This window comes from Thalassophryne amazonica, chromosome 14, assembly GCF_902500255.1.
Source record: "Thalassophryne amazonica chromosome 14, fThaAma1.1, whole genome shotgun sequence".
In the NCBI taxonomy this organism is placed as follows: domain Eukaryota; kingdom Metazoa; phylum Chordata; class Actinopteri; order Batrachoidiformes; family Batrachoididae; genus Thalassophryne; species Thalassophryne amazonica.
The window spans coordinates 40652169-40674202 of NC_047116.1; the positions used below are offsets into that span (position 1 = coordinate 40652169).

Genomic DNA, 22034 nt, shown 5'->3' on the forward strand with positions numbered 1-22034 from the left:
ATTGTAGTGCCCCCCACCCCCCAGGCCACTCCAACCCAACAACAAAACCTGTAAAAAGTGTGCCTGAAAATTTAACATAGTACTATCTGAAAGGAGAGTCACTGTTATTAAACAATAAATTATAGTAATTTTTGAAGCACCAAGGGTTGGTTCCTAGAAAAACTCCAATTACAAATTTATAAACCTAAATTATAGTCAGGTCCGTAAGCAATTGGACGGTGAAAATTCTTGGAATTTTTCTAATGTATGCCACCACAATGGAGTAAAGGTATTTTCTGTAGTGTAGACTGTTAGCTTTAACTGAAAAGCACTTAACACCATATTGAATTATCCAATTAGGAACTACAGCCATTTTTTTTACACAGTCTATTTTCAGAGGCCACAAGCAATCGGAAAAATTAAATATAAGGATGACTTTTCATACAAATCAAGTGAGGGGACAGATGAATATTCCCAAGTCACATTCAAATCTAGTCATCTCAATGTGCTACACATGAGCAAGGCTGAGACTTTTATCACCATGTCAGCAAGGAGATTGGCAACAACTGTAATGAAAAAAAAAAATAATCCATTGGTTTTTCTTAAAAAAAACAACAACAAAAAAAACCAAAAAAACAAAACCTCAAGTAGACCAAACTGGGGTGACCATGTGCTTTCACCATATTAATGAAACATAACAAAAGCACAACACAGAATTGCAGTGATAGAAATGCTGCAGCTCAGCAACCATTTACAGTCGAGTATTCACTATGACAGATGCTTGAATAGACAATCATGAAGTGAATAAATTCAATAATAATAACATAGAATATGTCAAGGACTTCACTGACATCAACTGTTATTAAATACAGACAGTATGACACTATACTGTAAATCTGTCTGGAGTCTGCAGCTCTCAAAAACTCATTGACAGTGGAAGAAAGAAACTGCAGAGGGAAGGCACCAAGACACGCATGACAACTCTGACGGAGTTACAGGCTTCTGTGGCTGTGACTGGAGAAACTGGATTGTGCAGTTTGGGTCTGTTGCATCACCAGTCACAGCTTCCTGGTGGATTGACATAAATTAAGTCTTTGACAGAGTTGGAAATATTCAACCAGTCTCTGACCTGTTTAAAGGAAACAGTCTGTAAAAGTGATCATTTATATTAACCCGTTTTGCCCCACTGGCAATAATTGTTGCCTAAGTGTATCAAAAAAAAAAAAAAAAAAAAAAAAAAAAAAAAAAAAAAAAAATCTCCAAGGTACTAATGCAACTTTTTCCACCTATAAAAAAATAAATCTGGGCATAAACGGTTTAACATTATTTATGGCTTCCAAAAATGGGTTGACTGTATAAAACAGCTGTGCAATATTTTTGTTAAAACCCTTGAACTAATGTTTAACACCTACTCTGCAATCACATCTTGACTGTTTCATTCAAGCTCCACTGTGGTGGTGTACAGAGGCCAGTGGTGGGCACAGTTCTGCTAATCTGCTAACCGCTAATTATCAAACCTAATTTTTTCATTATCGGAAAAAATCATTTCATTAGCTTTTCAGATAACTTTGAAAACCATCATCAGACCAATTATCTTCTGATAATTTTTAGATCGCTAACATGTTTTTGCAGGTGAAGTAAATAAATCTGAAACAGTTAAAACCTTTTGTTAAGTCTGATATCAAAGATTTCAGTGCTTAACTGTTAAATATTTTGTAGCAGATAAAGAACTCTATTCTCTGTAAACAAAGGAGAGTTGGTTTCAGGAGAAACCACTCTATCCTCTGCAATCAGAGAAAAGTTGGTCACAAGACCACAACGCCGCACTAACGCACCAGCAATATCACCCAAGTCATCCAGAGGCATACAGATTTAACTTATGGTTAAAATTTTAGCCAATCTAATTTTGGATGTTATTTAAATTAACATCACTTCTGAAGTTTTATGAAGTGAAATCATCAGCTATATGTTTTAGTTTTAAAGTACTGCACTAATTTTGAAGGTTTTAGTGTGGCCATACTGTGTCCAGGTGCATTATGGGTAATCTCAGTACAGTCACGACAGGAGAAATTCATTTGAGATGCTCTGATCAGGCTCCACATGAACAACAGCATTAAACTCTTTGTATATTGTGCCTAAAATTCCAATGAATATATTCTATGGGTTTATAGACATTTTGTTTTATGTAAAAATGCCAGAAGCAGCTCAGGTTGCTTCTCCATTATTTTCCAATTGGAATCACTGTGAGTTGCAATCGATTCCTGTTTCCTATAACGTCCTGCTTATTGTCCTAGAACACTGTTTGTCGTCTTTGTTCCAGAGTAATATATATATTTAAGATGTCTGAAATTCAGCTTGCGTTTATTAAATTCCACGCAGATTAAACGTAGCACAGGAACATCTGGATTATTTGTTTTGGCAGGTTTTCACGATCTCTACTGCCATCGATTGGCCAGTAGTGTTCATGGCAGTATTCGCCCCAAGTATTGAGATATCCCATAATCCTTTGCACGCCTGAGAGTTGATGCAGCCTCTTGCAGCAGCTAAAGAAACAAAAATGTACATTTTGGTTGTATAATGTTCATTTACAATTGTCACTGTGGATTCTGTTGTTTAAACTGCGGCAACTCTCTGGTGCGCGGGAAAAAAAAAATTGGTACGCAAAGGATTATGGGTAAGGGTCTCAACATCTGGGCGCTAGTAGATGGCAGTGTTCTATGCATTTTGACCCTGGTTATATGAGACGGTAATCACAACTTGACGTTTGGCTTTTGCAAATGGCTTTTTTAAACATATGAATAAAATGGCATATTTTACAAAAGCACATTTATATGTAAATACCAACACACATGACAAGTCACAATGTGTTGGTTTTTACATAGAATGAATGAGTCAACCAATCAGTGTTAGCGGAGGCTCATTTACCCATAATCCCTTTGGCATCTGTCTGTGTTACAAAACTTCAGAATTAGTGCATTATTTAAAATTAAAATATATGTGTTATATTTTAACCTTGTAAAAATGACAGAATTGACATTAATGGAGTTATTCTATCCAGATTTTTTTTTAATGAAAACCATAAGTCAAAAGTGCTTTATTTTCCAAGACCTCTGCGTCATGGTGACACTGTTATATTCTGTTAAGAAATAATGACGTATTTTTGTGTGCGTGTAGAGCTGAGCTTCACTGCTCCTCTCAGCTGACTAGCTATGTAGTAAACAGGAGGTTCCAGCAGTGGGCAGGGTGCACAAAGACAGAAGTACTTACTCATTGTTTGGGTCTATGGTCACCTTTAATGCTACCAGAAGCGATCGTGGTGTTAAAACTCAAAATCAACTTGTTAGTAGTTGCAAGTGTACCAGAGACAACACAAAGTTATCAGTTAGCTGCAGCTTCCGATAAATTTTGGGGTGGTTTATCGGTTTAGCTTTATAAACGTTAACTTCTGAGTTAGCGGATTAGCTGTTATTGAAGCCAACTTTTTGGTTAGCTGTGCACACCGACAGAGACAAAATGACCAAAATTGTGTCACTGTCCAAATACTTATGATCCAGACTGCCAATTGCTCATTTTTTAATGTACATGCTCACAGTTTCACCATTTAAATGAAGGTTAAACTGATTTAAAACAAACACTGAAACAGCCCTTGCTGCTTTCCATGTTGTCCATATGTAAATATCTTCAAACGTATGTGTATTATGAACTCTGAGGTATTATTCATCAAGACAAAAAACTATTTTGTTAAACAGACATGGGGAAAAAAATGTGTTATTCGACAAATGAGTGTGGCTTGCTTCTGTTCTTTTTTTTAAGATTATTATTCTTGTTTGCTTTGGAGAGCATCAGGGTTCCTGGGCTCCAAGTTACTTAAGATGGCACAAAAACACACCGGTAACAAATACAGCAGACATGTGCAATTCCTTATTGTGACAAAGCACAGCAGTTTCTCAGCGCCTGGAGGTTTGGCAAAGCTATACCAGCTGAAATTCCATCCAAAAGGACACCTCCAGACAAATCTCTGTGAATTGAATCCCATCCTTACAAAACAAATAATACGGAGCATGAAACATTGGCACCGACCCTCCAAAGCGTTTAAAATCAGTGTGAACCCACAATAGCCTGTCAAATCAAGCCTTGGAGAGTGCCATGGCGCTTTGAGTTGTGGGATCCACCACACCACAGAACCACCCCGTGTCCTGGATGGCAACCACCCACGGAGATAAGCGATCCATCAGGGCCTTCCGAAACTCACCATCAAGCTGCTGCCACAACATGAAACGTGAGGGTTCCTTTAACCCTCTCCACTTGCTGGAGTCCTCAACAACAAGGAACTGACGTGCTGGATCATGCAAACAGTAATGTGTTGCATGGCTAAAATGCTGTAGTTGGCATTTGCTCCCAATGGAAATGTATGGAAGCGTATTGCATTCACTGGATATTAAAAACAAGAACAAAAAAACCCCACTGATCTCGTAATTACAAGAAGAGATCTCATAATTATGAGATCGGGCTCTCGCAGTTATAAGAAAAGATCTCATAATTACGAGATCAGGTGTCTAATTTGTTTATTTATATATAGCTTACGTACTTCCAGTCCCTCAGTAAAGAAGCAGGCTGATGATAACACACTGTCAAATACAAAGTATGGATTTTCCCCTAAGGTGGTACTGAATGAATGTCCAGGGAGGAGCACGGGGTGTCTCACCAAAAAGAGACATGTTTCACCCCTCTCCAGACTTCCAGCTTTCACTCACACAACCCCACTGACAACTGAGGGACAAAGGAGGGCTCACTCCCAGCTGGGCACATGCCAGTCTTGGTGCCCTGTGCCCCGCCTCCCTGGAGGACTTTTCATTCATCCAGGAACACCTTCTGGGAAAATTCACACTGTGTGCACATAGAAGTGGTGTGCGATCACAGTGCAGTGTCTGCGGTTACAAATTGGCTGATTTTTTATTACGATTCGGGAATTCTTATGCTTGTCCTTACTGAGGGGACTGGAAGCATGGAAGTCTGTTGTACAACCCCTGGCAAAAATTATGGATTCACCGGCCTCGGAGGATGTTCATTCAGTTGTTTAATTTTGTAGAAAAAAAGCAGATGGGATTTACATACAGAAAAGCTAAACGAAAGGCATCATTAACACCTAAACAGAAAAAAACAAGGTTACAATGGGCTAAGGAAAAGCAATTGTGGACTGTGGATGACTGGATGAAAGTCATATTCAGTGATGAATCTCGAATCTGCATTGGGCAAGGTGATGATGCTGGAACTTTTGTTTGGTGCCTTTCCAATGAGATTTATAAAGATGACTGCCTGAAGAGAACATGTAAATTTCCACAGTCATTGATGATATGGGGCTGCATGTCAGGTAAAGGCACTGGGGAGATGGCTGTCATTACATCATCAATAAATGCACAAGTTTATGTTGATATTTTGGACAATTGAAAGGATGTTTGGGGATGATGAAATCATTTTTCAAGATGATAATGCATCTTGCCATAGAGCAAAAACTGCAAAAACATTCCTTGCAAAAAGACACATAGGGTCAATGTCATGGCATAGGGTCAATGTCATGGCATAGGGTCAACGTCAATGAGCAGATCTGATTTGATGCAGGTGTTAATTTGGGGGATGAAAATTTACAGGGTGATTCCATAATTTTTTCCTCAGAATTGAGTGATTCCATATTTTTTTCCTCTGCTTGGTCTAAAAAAGTAACCGTTACTGACTGCCACAATCTTTTTTTCTTGATTTCTTATAGTGTTTCTTAAAGCCAGAAAGTTGCCATTTGAAATGACTTTAGTTTTGTGTCATGTCTGTGATCTGCTTTTTTTCTACAAAATTAAACAACTGAATGAACATCCTCTGAGGCCGGTGATTCCATAATTTTTGCCAGGGGTTGTATGTTAGCTATTAAAAAAAGAAAAAAAATAGCCTGATACACCTGATCTCACAATTACAAGATCAATTATGAGATTTTGATCTTGTAATTACAAGATCAGCGGTCTAATTTTTTTGATCCAGCAAATGCAATGCACGTCCTCAGAAATGATACTCCTCATCTGAATTTTTCCCTAAGCAGCCACTTGTTTGGCACAAAGTTATTCCAGCAGTCCTACCCAAGGTTCCTCCAAAAGGACATGGTACCAAAGATGTCCAGTCATCGCCTCGGATCAAAGGTTAGCATCCAAGTCTGACAACTACAAAGAAAGCACCAAGACTATGACGAGTTGGACTTTTGTTGTCTTGCAAAGATACTGGCATCACCACACACATCTTTCCAGTGAACTCAAATGTCTGTAAGCATTTACTTTGCCACATAAAGATACACTAATGATAGTCAACACCAGAAAGTCACTCAAAGACTGGATCTTAGTCTTGGTCCAGGACAATTGCCAACAGAGTCACTCGCAGGGTCTCGTCAATTAAATCGGCCTTGGTTGCAACGCTGTATGAAAACAAGATACTACATGCTGAGTTCAAGGCCGTTACTCACGGGTTCATTCCTCTATTCAGTTTCATTACTCAGTCTGAGCTTCTATCTCGTCCATGCTGCTAATTGCCTTCTCCCACCTCCTGCCGTGGACAAGAAAAGGGAAGCAATTTTATGCAGCGTGTAGCAATCAATAGCAATTAGGTGCATCCCTGAATAATCCGAATGAAAATGGTATCCTGGGAGATGGCCAGGAGACCTCTAATACCTGCAGCCAGCACTGCCAGTGGGAAATGTGCACACAGAAACGCACGTTCCTGTCAAAACAGAAAGAAAAAAGTTTGGCTTTGTTCAGAATGAATGCCAGAGCTGGAATAGAAACAATTGCTTTAGTTTTCTATACTATCTTGGATCTCAATCTTTGGAAGCCACTTTTCCTCCCTTTGTTTAAAAGGAGCCTTAAAATCAGATAATTATCTCTTCCTGGTAAACCGTACAGATTATGTAAAGCTGCTCTATTCCGGAGATGAAGGTTTTCAGTTTGACACGAGACAAACTGCACTGCCCAGTGAACAAGAAATGTGTGCAATACACACACACACACACACACAGACACCCACCCACACGCAAGTGCATTAAATGTCCTCTTTATGCTGCAGTAAAACAAAGAAGCATCACCACAGCTAAACACCATGAAATTACCACAAAGTGCCAAGGAGGCAGAGTTAATAGCATTACACAATGTTACTTTTTGTTTTATTTGTCTCTCTATTCATGACCTCTAAAATGGAGAGGAAGACAATGTGAATCTTGTAAATTATTGCTTTAATGTTAGCTGTAAATACAGAGGTTTGAAGACTGAGCCCTCACCTCCACCACCCTTGCATGTTACCATGATCAGACTCCAGCCCCCCGAATCCTTGACTGGGATCAGAAAACGGATGGATGATACCATGATTTGTAATTTTCCGCATCAACTTAATGTTACCAAATTAAAAACATTATTTTAAGATGCTTAATAGCAAAGTGTAATAAGTGAAAGATGTTTAGGGTGCAGTTTCGGGAATCGGCACAGGGAGAAGGCAGAAGGCCGCAATGCAGTCGATGACCCACATGGATGGTGTTGACCACACTTTGCCTCGCCTGACCACAGCAGGCTTGTGACCGCTCTGGGGGTCAAAGATGATGTACTGGGTACAGAGGGCCTGGTCAGACCCTGCTGGGGCGTGATACGCGGCTGCATTCAGGGTTTGTGTCACGTCGCTGTCAGGCTTGGGTTGCCGACTTAGAAGTTGACCACCTCCTTCGCGGAGCAGCTTGACCAGCTCGTCTTTGGGCGGCGTCTTAAAGGTGCCCCGTAAGAAGAAGAAACAGCCATCGAAGAGAGGTGGGAGCTGCAGCAAACACACAACCAGAAAATCACACATTAGTGATGGTTTTTCAAAGGTTTACTCGGCTTTTTCTTGTGCATGGGGCTGAGCGATTAACTGTTCCAAACAAAGAGGTGAGTTTGAGGAACATCACTTCACAAGAGCCTGGATTTTGATAAGAATCTAACTATATGCAGGCCCCAACTTCCAATGCAGAAAAATGAAGCCTATACAGAAGTGGCAAAACCTGCAGTTCCTTGAATGGCCACTTGAGGCCAGAAGGTATCAAATAAATAAATAAACAATTCAGTCTTAAAAGTTGATTCATGAGAACTGCCAGCCTGTTTAATCAGTTTAAGTTATTTCAAGCCATTAAGAATAACTAGGGGTGCAGTTGTTTTGATTGACAACTAAATAGCTGCATGCAGACGGCCACATGTAGCGGTAGCACATCCTCTGCTCACGGGTGACTGCTGGCTGCTGCGTACTCAAACGTGTTGGCCTTTCCTGTGCATTTTGTTTGAAATAGCTGAGACAATATGGCTTGCTGTGCAGTTAAATGCACCAACAGACCATCAAAGAAGTCTGTGCTCCAGTATTTTCATCAAATGAAACTTTAATATCATTTAATGTGTATGTCAGCAGTGTTAGCACAAATTAACAGTTATTAATAACAATTATCATAATCATATTTATTTGCAGCCGGCCTGCTCTGTGTATGCCTGAATCCCGTCAGATCTCATAAGCTAAGCAGAGTGGGTCCTGATGAAAACGTAGGGCCCCTTCACACATAGTGTGAAGTTTGGATGGCGTTTGGATGAAAACGATGAAACAGCGCGAAACAGTTTAAAATCAGCGCAAGAAACATCGCACCGACAAGCAGGCATGCACAAACCCGGTGCGAGAGTTCGTGCACGCGCCGGTGTTTGTCGAGCAGAAACAGTGCCAGGTGCACTGGCACTGTTGGCACCACTTATGTGGAAGAAATAAAACCAGCTGGTACGTGTGGAACCACATTGCGCTGCTTATATGGAATGAATAAATAAAAACACCACCCGGGACGCGAACTCACACCTTTCAAAACCTCTGATTCCCAGTCAAAGACTTTACCACTGAGCTACGGAGTCGTTCTTTGCAAGCTGCCTCATATCAGGAAGGACACAGAAGTATTACAAAAAAAAAACAAAAGACAAAATCCCGCACCATATAAAAACACATTTATCAAGCGAGCAATACAAACATGATCCATCTGTTCCTCTGGTGATGACCCAGACATACAGTCATAAAATTACATGAATGAGAAGCAGTGTGCTCTGATCATGTCCACATCTACTGGTCAGGTGCGTCCAGTCGGCTGCATGCGTGTTCTGCCTGACCCGCATGCCTTGTGGACGGCACACCACAGCACAGACACTGTGTCATGTGGAACAGAGCTCATGTGGGTGACATGACGGTCAGATCACCCGCTGCTTGTTCTGATCTGCCGGTCGGTTTCAACCTGGGGGGCTGTCAGTGTCCGCTCCGTGTGCGTGTTTGTTTGCTTGTCACCACCACGACAATATGGGTTTTTATTTATGTCCACATAAATACAGCAATCAGACACACGTGCCTTACAGTGGACAGTTGTTAGTCCATGACTGTCCAAACCCAGTAGGTGTTGTGTAGCTGGAATGTCCAGAATGACAGATCACCACAGCTGCCTCCTGTGAGTGGAGCGCACACACCCACGTGTCAGTGTGTTTGCAAAGTCACACTTGTGGCAAACTTAGACAAATTTCACAGCAGTATGACAGTGACTGTCTGCAGTCTCTTGTCGTCCCAAGAGTGCGACTGGCCACACATTTTCTAAGTGTCATCCGAGCAGTGTTATGTGTTCGTGCGTGTCACATGGAATTTGGTGACATGCACACTCTGTCTTTCAGGCGCTTGTGTGCGCAAATAGTTGTAGCAACAGGTGTACGAGGCATTGGCGACAGGGACGACATTACGCTGTTTCACAAGATTCCTGCATCATGCGCACTAAGTGTGCATTCATCCAATCTTAGCACTATGTGTGAAGGGGCCGGTAGATGGGAGACCTATTCAGAAGGCCAGGGGCTGTGTGTGTTTCCTCGGGACACAGGGGTTGTATCAAGAAGTGCATCGGACATGAAACTACTACCAAATCTCAATGTGGATCTATGCTGGATCTGCTGTGGTGACTGAACACAGAGGGGCAGCTGAATAACCAAAAATTATTATTTATATAGCATTTAAATGATGAAATCTACAAAATGTTGAACATTTAAATTTAATCTTTATTTAACCAGGTTAGTCCCATTGAGATCAAGATCTCTTTTGCAAGGGAGACCTGGACAATTATGAAGTTTCCAATTCACCTAACCTGCATGTCTTTAGATGTGGGAGGAAACTGGAGCACCCGGACAAATCCCACGAAAACATGGGGAGAACATGCAAATTCCACACAGAAAATTCACAGGTGGGAATAGATCCTATGGGGCTAACCACAGGGCTAACCACTAAGCCGTGCTGCCCAGATGTACCATAGACTGCACATATGCTGGACAAACCCTTTGCGATGTCACACATAACTTTCCAATGAGCAGGTTTGAAGCTCCAACAAGATCGCTCCAAATGTGGCCATCATGGCAGTGCCTAACACCCTGCCAATCTATGAACAGAAAAAGAGGTCAAGTACGGCAAGGTCATCATGACCTGAGTGAGACACCTGAACACACACCCCATCTCTGAGTACCCAAACAAGCGAAAAGACTAAAGGGTTGAGTCTAGTTAAGATGTTTGATTAATGCATATATGTGCAGACTGGGCTATGGTTTTCATAACAAGAGGCCAGGGGTGGATATAACAATTTCTAATCCAATTACATTTTTTCTGCAAATCTGATTGGTTAATCGTATCACACTGGTGTTTTAGATGTGTAATTACCTGCAGTTTTAAGCTTATCAGTGTTCTGAAACATCACATTCACAGTTTGTCTCACCAGTGTGTCAGGCCAATGTTTGCTCTTGTGGGCCTCGTGCAGCACTATATCCAATCTGGGCTTGTTGGGAAGCTCCAGTGTCAGATTTAATTTAACAGCAGTCTGACAAAAGGACATTTATCACAATAATAATAATCTGAGAAAGGACACTTCTGAATGTCAGTACGTCTGAATTGTCTGGAGTAGCACTCCAAGTTAAATTGGTCAGTTCATATATAAAAACTGGAAGTTTTAATTTTCTCTTAAAAATAATCCTAACTACAAAATTTTATCAGATTATCTTCATGGAGGAGTTTTGCGATTATATTGAAAGCACACAAATACAAGCTGTAACCTGTCATGTTTTTAAAAGCAATTCGATTTTTTCACAAGTCTATGTCCCATTACTGATTTTTGATACTCAATTGTAAATTGACGCCTGAAATCAGGTGTAATCGGTGGTTTAAAAAAACAAACAAAAAAAACAAAAAAAGTAGTGCTGTAGTAGAACAATGTAAGCAATCAAGAAAGTTTTAAACATCTTAAAAAAAATTGTGCCATCAGGATCAGTCATGATCCAAAAAAGGGAATATTTGTGCAGATTGGTGTCATCTTATGTAAAAGTAGAGAATCGGGTACACTATTCAGTACTCAGGACTTATTCTCTGAGCAGAAACTTCCTTCTGATCCTCCTATGCAAGATGAAACTGGTAAAAACCTTGTCACACTGTTCAGCAGAACACATGTGAGGTGTTGACAGAGAAATTCTAGATTTTTGAAAAAGTGTAGAAAAATACAGAAGTATTAAAAAAAAATAATCGGGTGCAGTTGGCAATAACTGAATACACTGTATGTAATCAGACATAAAATAGTAGGTAATTAGGGCTGCCATGGTTAGTGAAGTAGTCACGATTATGTCGACTATCAAAATCGGCAACTAATTTAATAATCAATAGTTTATTTTTTTATGCTTTGTTTTTCTCTCAAAACTGCTGCTGTACCTTCCGCTACCTTTCTGTCCATGACACACATGCGCAGTAGTGGTAATTTGGGTCAGCTGTGACGTCACCACAAAGGTTATGCCAAAACAAAATCATGGCTAGCTGTTGTTCTGTCAAACCTAGCTCCCCTGTCGACTTGAGCTCCCCGTCATCTAACAGCATTAATCTGGCTTAAAGATAGTGTGTACATGCACATCTTTACTTTTTAAAATTGAAACTACACTTATTATTGTATTTGTATGTAAAGAGACAAGGGTTTTCTTCGGTGGGGTATCTCAACACGACAGTGTTGAAGTCCGGGGTAGATAGAGATGCTCATGCATGTGCAGTTGCGGGGTTCAGCTCATTTCGATGGGTAGTTCATCTTGACAGAATACCAGCAATGGAGCTCAAAAGCATTTTAACCAAATTAAAAGAGAAAAACGTGCAATGCAAAATCTGCAAGGCAGGACTTGCCTTCCACGGCAGTACAACGGCGATGCAGGAGCATCTAAGAAGGAAGCATGTTGTGGCTGATTCTGACAAAGAGGTACAGTTGTCTTGGTAAGCTAATTGGCTAGTTATCCGCTAACATTCATGTCTATTGTGAGCTACTTACTTACACTCAACAAAAATATAAACGCAACACTTTTGGTTTTGCTCCCATTTTGTATGAGATGAACTCAAAGATCTAAAACTTTTTCCACATACACAATATCACCATTTCCCTCAAATATTGTTCACAAACCAGTCTAAATCTGTGATAGGGAGCACTTCTCCTTTGCTGAGATAATCCATCCCACCTCACAGGTGTGCCATATCAAGATGCTGATTAGACACCATGATTAGTGCACAGGTGTGCCTTAGACTGCCCACAATAAAAGGCCACGCTGAAAAGTGCAGTTTTATCACACAGCACAATGCCACAGATGTCGCAAGATTTGAGGGAGCGTGCAGTTGGCATGCTGACAGCAGGAATGTCAACCAGAACTGTTGCTCGTGTATTGAATGTTCATGGCTCTACCATAAGCCATCTCCAAAGGCGTTGCAGAGAATTTGGCAGTACATCCAACCAGCCTCATAACCGCAGACCACGTGTAACCACACCAGCCCAGGACCTCCACATCCAACATGTTCACCTCCAAGATCATCTGAGACCAGCCACTCGGACAGCTGCTGAAACAATCGGTTTGCATAACCAAAGAATTTCTGCACAAACTGTCAGAAACCGTCTCAGGGAAGCTCATCTGCATGCTTGTCGTCCTCATTGGGGTCTCGACCTGACTCCAGTGTGTCGTCGTAACCGACTTGAGTGGGCAAATGCTCACATTCACTGGCGTTTGGCACGTTGGAGAGGTGTTCTCTTCAACTCTATGCAAAGGAGATGTGTTGCACTGCATGAGACAAATGGTGGTCACACCAGATACTGACTGGTATCCCCCCAATAAAACAAAACTGCACCTTTCAGAGTGGCCTTTTATTGTGGGCAGTCTAAGGCACACCTGTGCACTAATCATGGTGTTTAATCAGCATCTTGGTATGGCACACCTGTGAGGTGGGATGGATTATCTCAGCAAAAGAGAAGTGCTCACTATCACAGATTTAAACTGGTTTGTGAACAATATTTGAGGGAAATGGTGATATTGTGTATGTGGAAAAAGTTTTAGATCTTTGAGTTCATCTCATACAAAATGGGAGCAAAACCAAAAGTGTTGCATTTATATTTTTGTTGAGTGTATATTGATAGTTGTAAACATTAACGATGAGGATTTCATTACCTTAGCACCCATATGTTATGCGTTTGCTGTAATGTTTTAACAGTGATGACATGTTTGAATAGGAAATGTGATAACGCTAATGTTTTATAACACTACGTTACAGTGCTAAAAAAATAAGTTCCTCTTCAATGGATGACTGTTACCAAGCCAATAACACGCACACCTCGGCAAACAAATAACGGCTGCATGCTGGCACCATAAGCCACAATTTATGTATGATCCAATTAGTTGACTAATCTCAAAAGTAATCAGTGACTAGCCGAATATCAAAATAATCGTTTGTGGCAACCCTTTAAGTAATAGAACAGCAAAGACATTTTTTTTTTCTTTTAGCTCAAATTAAATGTATTTGAAGCCAGGACTGAAATCAAGAATGGGAGATGGCTCTTAAAAATCACTGAAGTCCATATTTTTATGCACGTGATAACAAATTGTTCAGAGAATTTTGAAAAGCGTGCGTGTTTTGAGTTTTCTTCTTTGCTGCAGAGGCTGGAGACGAGTTCTGCAGGCAAACTGAACCACTGAGCACTGCTGTTTAAAGCAGCAGTGAATTTGGTCACCAGAGACTCTTCTATTCACAGCATCAATGCACTCAACTGTTGTGGGAAGTAAAATTTGTTCTCTTAACACTCTCTCGTAAGTGGGTTCATTGACTGCACTTTGGTTACTTTCACTTTGTGTTTATATGTCTAGGTGTCATTATGACTGATGGTATGACTGATTTCCTAGCAACAGTTTATTTTGTTTGTACAGGTCAATATTGTATCAGTGTGCTTCCCAAGACGTACCTGCAGTACAGTTACTCAGTTTGCTCTATACAACAAAAATGGAGTAAAGCTTGTTTTTCTGCCTTTGCACCTCCAGATGCTGCAAGTATTATTTCATTCTTCTTTGCAAAACTGCTCAAACTCGGTGTGCAATTCGAAGTTGCTTTCACATCTGATAGCAAAATACCAAATGTATTGAGGTCTAGATTCAAACCTGGTCACTCCAATACATCAACAATGTTTTGAAAGTCATCCTATGTAGCTTTAATTTGAATCTGCAGCTACTTCCGTCCTTCCTTGGATTATACAGTCAGCACTGTATGTATTTGGAAGATGACAAGTTTTCTGATTGTTTCTCTGTACACTACCATAACAGAGTTCATATGAAACCATCAGAACTCATTTGTCGTTTGACTTCAAAGGCTTTAAGTGAAAATACTCCATACGCCATTTGTACATATCGTTATACCATTTTCAAAGCCCATAAGTAATTGTTAGGCAAATTAAACGACATGTCGCACCAAAATCATAATTTAGATTTAAGCTGTTAGTGACCATCCAATGATCCATCGGGATTACTTTGTGCACTTCCATGACCGGTTTCAAAGTATATGGCATTCGCAACAAACAGCTACGGAGACGTCTGTAAACAAAGTACTCATGAGTTCTCGGGTGTTTCCAACAAATGACGTCGCAACTAGAAGTGTCCCAGCATGTGCTTCAATGGAATGTCACTGATAACGTTAAGAAAGGAGGCACAGATTAATTCCATAGTTGACATAAGTGTGACATCGTGTTATGATGACTCGTTTTTAAGTGATAACTGTTAATTTTGATGGAGTCACGGTAAAATCTGCAGTTCCAAGAAGGTTGATGTGCACCTGCACTGTCATGAGAACTCAGGTTCAGCTTTGTGCACGGTTCATTATGAGTATTATCAATAAAATCGAATAAAATACATCTGCTGCCGAGGGAAAACGAGTGTCTCGTTAGCTGTGCGCACACACGCACGGATGGACACACAGAGAACTTTGCTTCACACATACACGGCTGCAAATTTACAATCTCACAGTAATTTAAAAAAAACAAAAACAACAACAACAAAAAAAAAAAAAACACGGGAACATGTCACACTCACCATCATGTTGTGGACTGATTTCCAAATGTAAACTTCTTGCAAACAAAGAAACGTGCGCGCATGCATGAAACTGCTGGCTGCAGCTCTGCCTTGTTCTCGATCATGGCACATAAAATAACGTCCATGAACCCCTGGAAATAACGTATTTTGACTTTTTCCAATGTAACAAATCCATCTCAGTGTCCACAGTGTCAGATGTCCCGCATCCATGGACACAGCTTCAGTAAGCTAGCATCCACACAAACAGTGCGTCACTTTAGGCTCCAAAATCCGACACTCAGAAAAAGTTAAGAGTTTTGGGGTGAAGCGTACGCTCTCTGTAATTGTTTCTGCTCTCTGTAAATCAGAGACATCACATTCGAACAGCAGCTCAGAAGGTTCGTTTTTGGACAGAGCAGGTTCTTTTCCCTCTGTCAGTCACTGGGATGTTTCTGTTTTGCTTATAAGTGCATCACATGCTGAAAAATGAGTGAAACGTTTTCCAGAAATGCACCCGCTAACGCTCAGAGTGAGAGGAATAAAACACATCAGAGATCACTAATTATTAGCACGTGTGACACTTACAATCATGAGTACTCTCAAACCAGGCCTTTTGTGCAAATATTTGCTCATTTTAAAATGGATGCCTGCAACACGTTTCAAAAAAGCTGGGAGAGTGGTATGTTTACCACTTTGTTACATCACCTTTCCTTCTAACAACACTCAATAAGCGTTTGGGAACTGAGGACACTAATTGTTGAAGCTTCGTAGGTGGAATTCTTTCCCATTCTTGCTTGATGTATGACTTCAGTTGTTCAACAGTCCGGGGTCTCTGTTGTCGTATTTTGCGCTTCATAATGTGCCACACATTTTCAATGGGCAACAGGTCTGGACTGCAGGCAGGTCAGTCTAGTACCCGCACTCTTTTACTACAAAGCCACACTGTTGTAACGTGCAGAATGTGGCTTGGCACTGTCTTGTTGAAATAAGCAGGGACATCCCTGAAAAAAACGTTGCTTGGATGGCAGCATGTGTTGCTCCAAACCCTGGATGTACCTTTCAGCATTGATGGTGCCATCACAGATGTGTAAGTTGCCCATGCCATGGGCACTAACACACCCCCATACCATCACAGATGCTGGCTTTTGAACTTTGCGCTGGTAACAATCTAGATGGTGTTTTTCCTCTTTTGTCCGGAGGGCGTAACATCCATGACTTCCAAAAACAATTTGAAATGTGGACTCATCAGACCACAGGACACTTTTCCACTTTGCGTCTGTCCATTTCAAATGAGCTCGGGCCCAGAGAAGGCAGCAGTGTTTCTGGATATTGCTGATGTTTGGCTTTCGCTTTGCATGGTAGAGTTTTAACTTGCACTTGTAGATGTAGTGACGAACTGTGTTAACTGATAATGGTTTTCTGAAGTGTTCCTGAGCCCACGCGGTAAGATCCTTTACACAATGATGTCGGATTTTAATGCAGTGCCGCCTGAGGGATCGAAAGGTCACGGGCATTCAATGTTGGTTTTCGGCCTTGCTGCTTAACGTGTACAAAGTTCTCCAGATTCCCTGAATCTGGTCTGTAGATGATGGAATCCCTAAATTCCTTGCAACTGTATGTTAACTGATTGAACTGTTGGACTATTTTTTCATGCAGTTGTTCACAAAGTGGTGATCCTCACCACATCTTTGCTTGTGAATTGCTGAGTCTTTTGGGGATGCTCCTTTTATACCCAATCATGACACTCACCTGTTTCCAATTAACCTGTTCACCTGTGGAATGTTCCAAACATGTGCTCTTTGAGCATTCATCAACTTTCCTCAGTCTGTTGTTGCACCTGTCCCAGCTTTTTTGAATTGTGTTGCAGGCATCCATTTCAAAATGAGCAAATATTTGCAGATAAACAAAAAAGTCTATCAGTTTGAAGATTAAATATCTTGTCTTTGTGGTGTATTCAATTGAATATAGGTTGAAGGGGATTTGCAAATAATTGTATTCTGTTTTTATTTACATTTCACACAACATCTCAACTTCATTGGAATTGGGGTTGGAGATATACAGGTCTATTACATTTGTACATTATATCAGTAATTAGAAGGGACCTTAACTGATTTTATGTGCATTTTCCATTGGTCTGTAACAATAACATTCCTAATCCACTGATTTAAGCATCACTATTAAAAATAAATATTCAACTATTTCTGCATACAGTACTGTCATACTGTGCATGTGCTTGTCATTTACCAGGTTCCATCTGTTGATTCGACTGCGATGGGGGCCGTCTCCTGCCTCGTGCTCAGTTTCGGGCATCCACCTGCCTGCCTGCAAACACGCTTCCACCCCTAGAATCACAGAGAGAAGAAATATATTAATATATAAATAAAGCTACAACTATTTATGTCACGCTGAAAGACAGCGACAAGACAACTGCAAGTGGAAGATCAGACGGCTCGTCTGTCCCCCTGCTCCTCTGCAGAATCAGACGGAAGAAATCCTCTGTTGGAGAGACTACAGCTGTTGACAGAGAGAGAGAGATGCCCACAGCATGATGGAGTTAATGATGCAACAACCCTTATTTTAAGCAACTCTAGCTTCAACAGAAGTCAAGCTTTGCTTGTGTCTTGAGGCTTTGCAGAGTTGAGCCGGAACTGTGTGACAAAGAACACCCCAGCATCATGAAGAGATTGAACAGAAACTTTTGTTCCAAAATGTAATAAAAAGAAGCTCCGAAAAACCCCCAAAAAGTTTTTTTTTTGTCTTTTTTTTTCCACGGAGTACAGGCAGATCGAGAGTGGGAACAAAACCACTTGTTTTAATGATCCTTCAGTGTCACACATAAGAGAGATTACAGCGGCTTATTGCCGACTGTCACAGATATACTGTGCATTTATAAAATACATAAAAAACAAATTATAATTAAAGACTGCACATCAGTACCTGATTGAAATAACAGAACTGGTTGCATTGCAAAGTTTCAAAGTGCCTCTTTTGTAAAGCCGGTGAAGCCTAACAGAGAGAACTTCAGTCCCACGAATGTAATAAGTATGCAGGTACACTACTCCACACCAACAAATGTGAGACTTTCTACCATCGGTTGTCTTTTCGAGTTTTCCACACAGCGGCGTCACACTGTGCAATACGGTGATATGAATGTCACGACACTGCCTCGATTACAAAAACAAGTAATTATACACGCACCTGGAAACACGCTCTCAGTAGCACGGGCTAGAGTGTAATTACATTTATTCATCTCCCTTAATTGCAGCTTTCATTTACTGAAACCCCTTTACTGTTCAAGACTTTGCCAGAGAGAAGGGAAGCTATTTGGGGTTAATCACTCCGGACACTGGAACTTAGTGCTGGTGACTTATTAGCATATTTGCAAATTATGGCCACGCAGACAGAATGCAGAAAGCAAAGCTGTGCTTCAGGTCCTGACTCAGTGAAAGAAGGAAATCAAATGAACACACTTACTGCTTCAGCAACCATCAACTATGTGACTCAAGAGGAGCTATGGCAATGACTTAACTAAGAAAGCATGAAGACACTAACAGTTACAACAATCTACCATTTGACCCCAGTGACTTCAAAGTTCACCCAAATGGCTGACCTTGCCACGGCAGTCCTTTAATCCACCTTTGGTCCAGATGTGCTTAAAAACCAAAATGTCTCGACCTTTCCTAATATTAAATCTTTAAGGGGAATGCTGTGGCCAACCTTCATTGACATACCAAGCATGATAGAAATCAGCAAAAGGACCTGGGAGGAGGACGCTGTCACCAAACAGGCGAGCAGACATGACCTTGGCCCCAGAAATTTAATTTTAGCCAAGATGACCTTGCTGGGCAATTGCAGGAGTTGGTGCAATTTACAGTGAAAATTTTGGAGTTGAATTTGACTCAGCGGCTCAAGGGGTGGGTGTTACAACCACTTCCACCCCCAAATCTGCCATTGCCTTGATCTACATTCCAAGTTTAGCAGAAATCAGACAACGGACTTGGGAGGAGAAGGGACAGATGGACAAACGTTACTCAGTTTATAGTGTATTATCCTACTTGTACTGATTTCACTGTTTAAATCCTGGTGCTAGCCTGGCAGCAGCACTTCCACTTTGGGTAAACATTCAGAAGGGCAGCCACCAAAAGTTAAATGAACTGAGTGACAACTCCTGTATATTGGAGGAAGTACAGGGCTGTCGACAGCTTGTGTGTAAGCAGTAGCGCGACTAGCTTGAAGGCCACAAGAGCCACAGTAGAGGTGCACTGGCCATTAAACAGGGGACAGGGGAAAATACACAAGGTGGTAGAAAAAAGAAAAAGAAAAAAAAAAAAAAAGAGTGGTTTTCAGTAATGGTTGTATGATAGACAAGATGAGTCCACTGCAATACAATGAAAAAGTGATGAAAAGTCTTTGCACTGGAATCAAACTCCATGAGCTAATTTTCTGCGAAGTCTTAACTGATACGCCGAAGGTGGCTGAATGAAATCTGCTGTGTAACATCATCCAACAGATAGAAATTTTTAAAGGACAGCACCAGCCTTTACAGACCAAGAATGGTACAAATAACTAAAAGTACAATTTTTCTGGAGCTAAATGTGTCTCAGAAAATCTATTCACTCTGACAACAATGTGATATTTGCCACAATTTTGACACAAAGTAAGATATATGAAGAAAATTTTAACTGATGATCAGCAGGTCCTCATTATATTTAAAAAGATTTTTATTTTTTTTTTTAAGAGCAAATAAGTGTGAGAAAGAGATTTAGGGCCTATCTTGTTGGTATATGGCACACAGTCTAAAGTGCATAAAAAAAGCAGGTAGCTCAGTGGGATAAGGAGTTGGACTATCAATATGTAGATTTGGACTTGATCCCTGCTGTCACAATAACTGTGTCCGTGAACAACTTGTACATTAATACCAGCCTTGTTTGGAGAAGTAACCTGTGACAGACTAGTGTCCCACCCACAGGGACTTTTAGATTCTCGGCTTCACATTACGGACTCCAGGGATAAGCACCTGCACCAAAGACCTCAGGGTATACACAGGACTCCTTTCTTCTAAAGTGCATAGCTCAAATATCTGACAGCTAAATCTGGCCCATTCAAATGCTTTCCAAAATTTCCTTTAAAACATGATTACAAAATTATTAAGAATACATGTTGGTGAGGTCAGTGTTGACATTGTGGCAGGTTTTCACAAAGACATCAAGGTAAGAGGAAGACAATGCAACCAGTTGGACCCACTTTTAACTCGTGAATGCCATTCTGACATGGCTTAATGCATTTATGCAATACAAAATCTGAGTGTAAACTGGTGCACAAGCCACAAAAAAGTTGGCTTCAGTCAACTTGCTAGTTATAGGCATGTTTTTCCCAAAACATTGAATAAATCACTTCTAATGCCTATAAGACACAAATGCACCAATGCCAGGCACACTGCTAACCACGGGGTGAATGCAGAAGTGAAGCAAAGAGGGTTTCTGGTGAGGGCCATTAGGGGTTCATATGCCATGGACATCTGGTTCAGTTGGCCTCCAACATCACACATAAATGCCTGAATGAACGGAAGGATAAGGTCTTCAAGGAGGTTCAACACAGAGAGCTGTGCAGCACCTATATAACTAAGATAAAAACTGTTCAATCTGCCAAGTTAACCATCAGCTAGAAGTACTTGACATAATCAGTTGATATTCTTAAGAGTGTATCTGACTTTGTTAACACATCTCATGTTGTTAATGTAGCATACAGAATACTTCACTTGCTGTTATGTTTGCTGTCAGATATCACAGTATGCACAGTATTGAATAGTGTACTGATGGTTGTAAAAATAAATAAAGATAAGCTTTTCCACCTGGACAGACTGCAACACAAAAAAGGATGCATTCTCATGTACAATCTTCCAAAGTCAAAGCCCAACAAGAGCAATCCGAGATTTCTGACATCCGCCAATCTGGATCACTTCCAAAATTCAGTTGAGTCTTCCATGCCCTAATATCTATCTGTGGTGAAAATTTGGTGTTGATGCGTGAAGGTTTTTTTTTTTTGGACATAATTCTTCAAAGCCTATACAGGTGAGCCTTGTTAACTCACACGAATTGGGGTCCACAAAATTGGGCTGCAAGTTATCTGAAAAAAAATTAAGTTGACCAAACGCACAAAGGAAGAACTGCATGCCACTTGTGAAAAATTGGCGCCTCCTCAAATGCCTCGTACAGCTGTTGCCACAACCATTCTCGCACACCAGCGGCCGAAAGACAGCGAGTGCCCATTCGACCACCCTCTCGGCTGGTATCAGCCAAATTTCAGGTGCCACACATGAATATCCAACAACACTCGCTTGGCACTTAGTAAATGCAGGCCTATTTGCGCTCCTAGCACGATAGTGGAGTGCAGATGACCACATTCGAGCTGTCTATGAAATCTGTCTAAGTGCCACACAAGTCTGCGTTACGAAGCAACACACATGGCTGTGAGTGTGCCGAACTCCCAAACACACACATGGCATGTAAGAGTGCGGTGTGTGTGTGTGTGTGTGTCACAGCACAATCCACAAGCCATTTGTGTTGGGGGGCGCACACACACAAATCCAGAATTATGGCTGAATGCGATCGCTGTCAAGTGCAGTGC

At 40.9% G+C, this 22034-nt stretch overlaps 1 protein-coding gene across 2 annotated transcripts in view; it reads right to left on the reverse strand.

The window, feature by feature from the left end:
• Positions 1-7149: 7149 nt before the first annotated feature.
• The window catches only part of bard1 (BRCA1 associated RING domain 1), a 101281-nt gene continuing 86396 nt past the window's right edge, over positions 7150-22034 (reverse strand). The window contains exons 10-12 of one of the 2 annotated variants that reach the window (XM_034186119.1): positions 18753-18766; positions 17652-17749; positions 7150-7809 (exon numbers count right to left, since the gene is read on the reverse strand). In XM_034186119.1, coding sequence (XP_034042010.1) covers positions 7462-7809; positions 17652-17749; positions 18753-18766 — 460 coding nt within the window. In that variant the 3' untranslated portion in view covers positions 7150-7461. The remainder of the gene's footprint in view (positions 7810-17651; positions 17750-18752; positions 18767-22034) is intronic. The other variant, XM_034186118.1, reaches the window with a different exon arrangement.